The sequence below is a fragment of the Melanotaenia boesemani genome, chromosome 9 (genome assembly GCF_017639745.1).
Source record: "Melanotaenia boesemani isolate fMelBoe1 chromosome 9, fMelBoe1.pri, whole genome shotgun sequence".
NCBI classification, from domain to species: domain Eukaryota; kingdom Metazoa; phylum Chordata; class Actinopteri; order Atheriniformes; family Melanotaeniidae; genus Melanotaenia; species Melanotaenia boesemani.
Window position 1 is genome coordinate 11,702,672 of NC_055690.1, and position 8,473 is coordinate 11,711,144.

Here is an 8,473-nt window from a genome sequence, read left to right on the forward strand (position 1 = left end):
TCTCAGTGTTATTTCATTTTATATTGATTTATTTGTTTAGTTGTGGTTCATCTTTTGCAAAGTATTTATTTTATTGTGATGAAAAATGCCAAAACTCGAATGTAGTATGTCACTTGGCCTCATTCTACCATTACAATGAGAGCTTGAAAGCTACTAACTTACATTTTTTAGCTAACCAAATGCAGATGTGTTCAGTGCAGAGGGATCTCAAAGTCCACCTCTGCTTCCGCCCCCTTCTCTGATTGGCTGGTGGCAATGGCAGAAGTTGTGGGAGGAAGAATTCTCCACCCTGTCAAGATTTTCCTCTTTTTGCTAATTCTTTCCTTACTCCACAAACCCCCATAAGATGGCTTCTGTACATGACAGAGCTGTACTCCAGGCGATATTCAACCCCACCACCCCCTTTGGAGACATTCCTGGTCTCAACCAAGAGGAAGAATTAATTGATGATGGTGAGTGTGAGCTTCTGATTTGATGTGTCTCTACATATCATGTTGCAGCATATTGGATTTATTTGAGCATATTCCTTTCTAAAGCTGGAAAACATGACGCTGTAATCCAAGCTGAGTTCTGGGTGACATTTCTGTGTTTTCCTTTGCCACAGTACCTGTCTATTGAGTTGGAGTGCTTTTTTCAGTTTGTTTATCTCCTTCTGCCAGACAGTGGTTTTGACACAGAGTTGCTGAAGCAAGTGAAAGAGTCGGAGATGCGGGGCGTCTCAGCAGCAGAGGCTGGGGATTTGCAGGCTGCACTTCAACTGTTCAGCCAGGCAATCCAGCTCCTGCCACAGCGAGCCTCTGCCTATAACAACCGGGCACAGGCCCTGAGACTGCAGGGAGACACAGCAGGTATATGCAACTAATTCAGAAATAACCCCTTTCCAGAGGCACAGCATTGTGCCACCATGTCAGGCTGCCAAGCTTGAAACCAGCATGACACAATGCAGGAGCCCTGTGCATGTTATCAACAGTGTTACTATATAAGCTGTGTTGGCTTTGTATTTGCTTCGCTTATATCTTGTCTGTTGCATACATGGAAAATAAGCAACAGAGATATAGATTATGAAGCAGATACTTGTGTATTAATACATTTAAATTGTACATCTGGATTTATGTGATGCTTTACTCACTTGAATAATGACTTATTCATTGTTGCTAATATGTTTATGAATATTACTCACATCAGCCTTTCAGGGAATAAATTATAGAGTTAAATTTATGACCTTTTTGGATTGTAGAAAAACAACGGTCTGTTACAACACACATACACACAAACTGAAAATCAGCTTTCTAAACACATGTGTGCATCACAACACTCTTGTGTGTTCTCTCAGGAGCCCTGCAGGATCTGGACCGAGCCATCGTCCTGAGCGGTTGCATGGGACGAACTGCCTGCCAGGCTCTAGTGCAGAGAGGCCTCTTACGTAGATTAGCATGCCAAAATGATGAAGCCAGAGCAGATTTTGAGAAAGCAGCTGCACTTGGAAGTGAATTTGCTCGACAACAGGCAGTGGCTCTGAATCCCTATGCTGCCCTGTGCAACAAAATGCTCTCAGAGGTGATCAACAAGCTGCGTAACCCTGAAGTAACGGACATGCAATGACTGAAGATCATTTGATGAATGTTCATCTTTTCTTTTCTGAAGTGTGACTCCAAAAAAAAATAAATTTCTTTTCCTTTTATGTCATTTTGACTTTATTGAGTGCACCATTGCAAAAGAAGTGCACTAAATTGCAAATCATATTTATTTTCAATTATGCCAAATATATAGTTACTATATATAGACACTAAGATCACACAGCTCCTATTTTCTCTTACAAAGACTTTTTTTTCCAAACAAAAAGCAGTCAGAAAAAAACTGTCAGAAAATATAAACTGCAGTCTCTTAAACTGGACATATCGGACATGTGATATAATGTTCAAAAGATCTGAACTGCTGTTCGACACAGCTGAGGTACTTTAGCTTTGTTTCCAGTAGGTGTCAGTCTTGTCATGTTGCTACAGTAAGCAGCAACACCCTCTGCTGCCTTTATTTCCTCTAAATTATGTTATTTTTTTACATGTGAGGGAACTTGCAGCATCAGTTGGCTCATTATTCAGGTTATTACAGACTATAAGGACCTGTTTCAAACTACACACTAACAGAGTCAGAAAATAAGGAATCCTTTAAAAGATAATTTAAAAAATGAACAAGCAAACCCCATGTTCATGTATTAACCTACATATAAGAAAATGTCCAGATGTAGATGACAGTTTTTACACAGTGCAGCAGCTTCATGCACTTCTTTCTGTGGCTGAAGATTCATGTCACATCTGAGTGATTCCAAACATTTGCTTTGCTCCTGCTGTCCTTCACCCATTGTCCTCCAAGATGTCAGCATTATTGTTTGTGGCTGAGTTGTCCATGTTTGTCTCTGACCTCTCCCAGGCAGGTTAAAGCCACTGGCTCCCACCGCTCCTCTCTCTGGTAGAAGGAGCAGGTTTTCAAGTGATCTGACATGGAAGGAGAATCACTGAAGCTCCAGCGGTCCACAGAAGAAAAAACAGAGCTGAACTTCCAAACCTGCAAAATACAAAAGAGTAAAAATGTAAAAAAACAGCACGCTACTATCATTGTATAAATCGACTTCAGTGCAGCTAGTGCCATGAGGATAAATGTATTTTTAATATCCATGGAATCTAGATCACACAGCACCTTTATCACATGTCAGGGTGTGATGTTATTTCTGTTCCATCTGCTCCAAATTTATATAAATTATGCCATTCATTAAAGAGCAAATACCCAGCTGTTGCTAACAGTCATATCAACATAAAGTGTTTCCATGAATGATCACATTTCTGACTTGTTTTTGGAGCATTGTGTTTATTGGCAAAAGAGCCTCAGGCCATTCCACATCACTGATATCACTGTCATGTTCTTTGTTCTTTGATCACTGCAGTACAGAGATTGTCAACATATAAATACACACAGACATGCATTTATAATGTCTTTGTCTTTTATCAGCCCAGCTGAGAGGTTTGTTTGCTGCATGGATCTCTAGAAACAAGGACAAACATTTCAGGAGTTAAGTTTATTTTCACCTTATGTATTTAAAAAAAAAGGTTCGAACTTCTTGTTTTTCAATACCTGCTTGCTGTTGAAATGATCTGCTGTAACTCTTGAACAAACTGTACAGAAAATTGATCAAGAGCAACAAGAAGTACTCATTTGCAATCCTGCATATTTCGATGCACCTCGTAAAGAGATGGTGCAAAGGCTAAATGCTGATTGTGAGTCAGAATTGAATAATTGGACTTCATGAACAGCTTCTATAATATTACAGAGGAACTGGGGGAAACTAGGGCAGTGCTTGTCTTTTTGATTTTTGGCTTTTATTTATTATTTATTTATTTTCTGCCAAAGAACCAAATCTAGATGATAGTCTGGCTCAAACATAAAATTATTTAACTATTACTTAGGCAACAAGGAAAAGAAAGAAAGAAAAAAACAAAAAAATCACCTTCATCCATTTTGGTGCCTAGTCCTAAAAGCAGTTGACCCTGGATGGACTAGAAAATGTAGGCGGTTATGTGAATGATTCAGTGGGAAGCCTTTAAATGTTGCCAACATAGCTTTGAGTGACTTTTAACATGGTTAGGGAGGACTTTTCGAAGTCTGGAGAGTGTTTACAATGCAGCAGCTGCCATGCTGCGTGAATGACTGAAATTTTCCAATGACAGATAACAGCATGGTGACAGAAACTAAAGGGGTTTAACGTAGGGGTTTAGCCTTGTGTTTACTTTCCACTTGTAGCTTACAAGTTTGAGTCAAAATAGTGCTGGTGATAAAAACGTAGACATGGAATAAAGTATTTTTTTTGTCCTTTTGCAGCACAGTGAACCGGATTGATTTGAAATTCATTAATGAAATTTGTTTAAAAAACAAACAAAAAAAAAAGTAATTAAAATAATCTGAAGGATACTTGCTTTTTTCTGACATTTCCAGGAACTCCCCCCATGTGAATATGTCTTTTTCTGCCATTCAAGGGAGACCATTCCTCTCTCCTGCAACAATGTGGCACACACTGCTCTCATCTGGAGGGAAACCTGGGACAGCTGAGACAATGTGAAACTATCAAGGTAACCAGCTATGTGCTGAAGGACCTCCAGGGGCAGCCTGCTCAGGGCATCACAATTTTGCACTGTGTTTTCCTGAGGGCTGAAGCTTTCCCCACCTTCACAGAGAGATGAAGGGACAAGTGGCTGAAGTACAAAGGCGCTGACATCTTGGCAGAATTTGATTATTGCTTCTTGACCTGCAGGGTGAAACCTTATCTGAGTGAAAGTGCAGCCGAGGTATGCTAAGGGGCAGCGCTGCTGGAACCAGCCATTCAGAGAGGCCTGTATGTCACAATGAGCATTCCTGAAATGTGAGCGGTACTCATCACGGCGGAAGAAGCTGCCACAAATGAAGCTGAAGGCTGAACTTGTTTTGTTATGTCGTCTGGTGACAGATTCTGTGTCTACATGTACATAAAGGCCATGCGGTTTGCTTGCAATGACATCAGCTAAGGATGCATCTGCTTTGAATGGAGCAGAGGGGAAGTCGTATGTTTGTGTTCCTATGTCGACATAAAGGCCATCTGTCCAGGAGCTCTCTGAGATTGAATGTCCCTTCAGTTCCTTTTCCAGGGAGCACAGAAGTGTTGAGCCAACCTCTTCAGATTTTGGAAGATCTTCAACTGACTCGCCCAAATCTGTTGTGTCCACACACTGGTGTGCGGTGGTGGCCCTGTGGGAAGGGTCCTTCAGGAGACTACGCTTTGCTTGATAGCTCGTAGGAACATTAAATGTGCGAACAGTTTTAACCTCAATTGGCTCTAGATTCCCATAAACAAAGTCTTTCTCCCTCGGTGTGCATGCAGCAAGTTGGCCAAAGTTAATCAGCATCGTCCCATGGTGTACCAGGTACATATTGTATTCTCCAATATTGACTTCATTGCCTAACCTTTCCAGCACCCCATCCTGCCATGGTGCAAGGCCAGTTGCACCACCTGTGTTTCTGCCAGAAACAGCATTTTCTTCCTCCTGATGTGAGTCTTTTTTCTCCTCCTGACAGTTCCATAATTCTTGCTCTTGCTTTTCTTTCCCCTTTCCCTCCTTATTCAGATTTTTCACTGTTTCGTTGCATCCTTCCTTTTCCTTCCTGAATATTTTCTCCCAGGAGCTGTAATTTTGAACACTTGCCACATCTATGCTCTTTGCCAAAGCATTTCTTTCCTCTTCACACAGTTCTTTCTCCTCCATCGCACAGCCATTCTCTGTAAATTCACTGCAGCCTGAAGAAGAGGATGCCTCCTCTACAGGAGTGTAGACTCCAGCAGAAATATGCTCAAGGGCAGGTTCCCCCATCATCAGCTCAGGAAATATGTTCTTCATTTTGATAGCCTGAAACAGTTGAGCTTGATCCCTGAGAGCCAGGGCAACGTCGAGGTTCAACTCTGTGTTTAACTGAAGATTTTCAGAAACTTTTCTGTAAAAGGTCATATCAGTTTCAGAAACAGGCCAGCGGTTCCACTCTTGAGAGCAGCAGACCACGCTGGCAGGACAGACCTCTATGTGTTTGGCCATCTTGTGGCGCAGCATGGTCAGAGGACAGCCATAGTCAACATTGAGGCAGGGGACCACCTCCTTAGGACAGAGGAGCTGGTGCTCCTCTAGTTTGCACATATGAAAGGTGGCACCGCAGTTTTTAGGACAGCTGATGACCATGCATGAAACAGAAATCCTCACTGGGACTTGACAGAAGACATTGTAGCACTTGTTGCAATGCTCATGATAGCCTGCTGGCATCTTTCTGCCTTTGACCTTAAGAGAAAAAAAAATAAAATAACACAGAAAATAGTGACAGTAGAAGAAATATAGTTTGGTTAATTGAGGATTTTAAGAATATTTTCCAGTAATTTATTGTTTTTGTGATTTTATTTACCTTTTGGTTGACGAGCAGAAGCGTATAAACATTTAAGAAGAGTTGAAACTGGACAAGCTGTTAAAATGCATAAAGTAAAAAAACATATTTGCTCGTCACACTGTACAACAAAAGCCATTTCCACAAAAACATTTTTCACATTTTGAGAGGGAAAAAGTTCACAGGGGGATTAGTTGTGACATGAAAATCTGAAGTGCATGGTTAAAAAGTGAAATTATATATTCAGGTTAAAGTTTTTAGTTAACAGCTGGAACAATAGCAGTAAATATTCTCACCCTTCTGTCGGCTTGCGTTCACTGGCACCTCTGAATAACCTCTGCACTGTGTCTGGACATTATAAATAGACACAGCAGAGGGGCAGACAGGCCAGTGGGACGGGGCACTATTGTCACACAACCATTAAGATCCAAGGTCAAATTACAGCCTCCAAAACGCTTCACTGTGAGAGGGTGGTGATAATAACAGCTAATCCAAGTTCTCAGCAGTTTAACTACTGTGTGTTAAACAGCAGCATTAACTTCATATGTTTACTTCATGTTGCACATAGTACACAATTCCTTTACTTTACCTAAATTTTCTCCTTAAAAATCCCTTTTTCTTTCTTTTTTTTTTAAATAAATGCATTAATAATTAATTGCACTAATGCACTAATAATTTCTTTAAATCTTTTTAAAAACATTTTACAGATGGTTGGTGTTTCCGTCATCTGGTTTATTTTCTTTTAGAAACAGTTGTTATTTCCTTAATTACAGAGAATGGATCATAGTGTTGGTGTACTCCGTTCCAGATTCATGTGTCCAGATTTTTGTTTCCCACTAGATGTCAGTAACACACTTTCAAAGTTGAACCAAAATATCTTCAACAGATGTTTCTTCTGGGAGATTGTTTTAAAAAGGGACATACAGGCATCAGCTAAATATTTTAAAGGTTCAAAATTGTCTTTAAAATATTGAAACACTATCTCTCATGAAGTTTTTAAACCCTTAACCCCTTTAACACCAGTATTTTACCTGCTTAACAGAAGATTGAAGCAGGTTTTGAATTTGTCTAATTGTTCCTGATTATTTGGTTCCTTGTGGAAAGGGATGAACTCACATGAGAACACCAAATTACTTCTTAACTCCTGAAAACAGAATGTGCCCATAACACTGGATTATTCATAATTCATGCATTCTGTTTAATTTATTTACACACTGTGTAGTTTATCTTCCTTTTACTCAATGTGCATCACATTAAAATCCTTTTTTGTACCTTATGTAAACTGGAACTCTTTTTTTTTTTTTTTTTTTTTTTTGTTTTCTTCTTTTCTGCCTCATATTACAATGAACAGTTTATTAGTGGCAGCTACTTTGCACTGTCTAGGCTCTGCAATCAGCATACATTACAACAACCAGGCAACAGAATGAGCAACACAGAAACCTTAGTGAAGGAAAAAAAAACATTCAATATCTTTGTGTTTTTGTCACGCAACTGCAGCACAGCTGAGGCTGGTGGGTTTTTTTTATTGTTGTGTTGACTTAATCCAGTAACATTTTTGAAATGCTTTAATATATGTGGAGAAAATGGGTTAGTTCTGCAATTTTTTCTTTTATTTAAAGAAACTTCAAGCATTCATTTTCCTCAGACTTGAGCAAAGTTGGTTCAGTATAACTAAGCAACAGCTTTTTTCTGTGACTCCATATAATTGATTAAACTGCAGAGTTGTAGGCAGACCATGCTGCTGTTTGAGAGTTAAAAACTGAATTATAATTCTCAGGCAATACAGTTGCACATCATGACAAACACACATGACTTTTCCATAAATAGGCATCCAGCTGCTGGTTATTCAGCATGAAGACCAGGAACAGGGAAACAGTCACAATCACCACATAATGCCAATGATTATGTGTACTCACCAGTTTAATTTAATTTAATTTAACAGATAGTTCTGTGTTCTGGATTAGCATACATATAGTTAAAGTAGAGCATCAAAACCAAGGTATGAATTTTAATTGGCATCTAGCTTCAGCTAGGAACTGGAAAAATCTTCTTTTTTTTTTTTACATCTATATTTTGTCAACTCTCTGAAACATATAAGAATAAAAGCAAGATGTACATTTCAGTTAACAGTCGTGATAGGCTACCATTTAGAGGTTTTAGGTTTAATGCAAATCTTCATATATTTTCTAAATATTTAGTTTAGTATAGAATTCATCATAAATCTAGTGAAGTAACCAACTATGCATTTATTATATTAAAGAAACACTGGAATTTTAAAATGCAATTGACCGTTTAGCTCTAATGTGACCTGAAAGAACAAAAGGGAGATAATTACAATATATGTTCCTTTTCTCTAACACGAATCTGAATTGTTCCGAGGCTGCAGAGTTAATGATTCTTGTAAGCTCCAAACTCCAATTTAATGTCCTGAAACATGACTGGACATCTTAAAATGTCAGAGAAAAAACTTGATTAATATTCAAGGCTTTTAAAGCTGTCAGAACACAGCAGGACTAATGAAAGCATC

General features: G+C 39.1%; 2 protein-coding genes across 4 annotated transcripts; one reads left to right on the forward strand and one right to left on the reverse strand.

The window, feature by feature from the left end:
• Positions 1–291: 291 nt before the first annotated feature.
• ttc36 (tetratricopeptide repeat domain 36) lies at positions 292–2,511 on the forward strand. 2 transcript variants are annotated; one of them, XM_041995143.1, is made up of 4 exons: positions 292–452; positions 660–848; positions 1,334–1,618; positions 2,428–2,511. In XM_041995143.1, the coding sequence occupies exons 1-3, from the start codon at positions 347–349 to the stop codon at positions 1,600–1,602; spliced, it is 564 nt and encodes a 187-aa protein (XP_041851077.1). In that variant the 5' UTR covers positions 292–346; the 3' UTR covers positions 1,603–1,618; positions 2,428–2,511. The 2 variants fall into 2 exon arrangements, with proteins under 2 accessions (XP_041851077.1, XP_041851076.1); XM_041995142.1 differs by lacking the exon at positions 2,428–2,511 and having other exon boundaries at positions 1,334–1,675.
• On the reverse strand, positions 2,248–7,184 carry LOC121646245 (F-box only protein 40). 2 transcript variants are annotated; one of them, XM_041995141.1, is made up of 2 exons: positions 3,966–5,898; positions 2,248–2,562 (listed from the first exon to the last, which is right to left on the reverse strand). In XM_041995141.1, the coding sequence occupies exons 1-2, from the start codon at positions 5,829–5,831 to the stop codon at positions 2,380–2,382; spliced, it is 2,049 nt and encodes a 682-aa protein (XP_041851075.1). In that variant the 5' UTR covers positions 5,832–5,898; the 3' UTR covers positions 2,248–2,379. The 2 variants fall into 2 exon arrangements, 1 of the variants encoding a protein (XP_041851075.1); XR_006011595.1 differs by lacking the exon at positions 2,248–2,562 and adding an exon at positions 3,243–3,426 and having other exon boundaries at positions 3,464–7,184.
• Between the last annotated feature and the right edge of the window lie 1,289 nt (positions 7,185–8,473).

What these genes read in the sequence shown, in the direction of transcription:
- ttc36 (XM_041995143.1), top strand. Translation starts at nt 347, where the DNA reads ATGGCTTCTGTACATGACAGAGCTGTACTCCAGGCGATATTCAACCCC. An exon ending in GGAAGAATTAATTGATGATG is followed by an intron (nt 453 to 659) that starts GTGAGTGTGAGC and finishes TCCTTCTGCCAG; the next exon opens with ACAGTGGTTTTGACACAGAG. An exon ending in ACTGCAGGGAGACACAGCAG is followed by an intron (nt 849 to 1,333) that starts GTATATGCAACT and finishes GTGTTCTCTCAG; the next exon opens with GAGCCCTGCAGGATCTGGAC.
- LOC121646245 (XM_041995141.1), bottom strand. Translation starts at nt 5,831, where the DNA reads ATGCCAGCAGGCTATCATGAGCATTGCAACAAGTGCTACAATGTCTTC. An exon ending in CCTGGAAATGTCAGAAAAAA is followed by an intron (nt 2,563 to 3,965) that starts GCAAGTATCCTT and finishes TGTATTTTGCAG; the next exon opens with GTTTGGAAGTTCAGCTCTGT.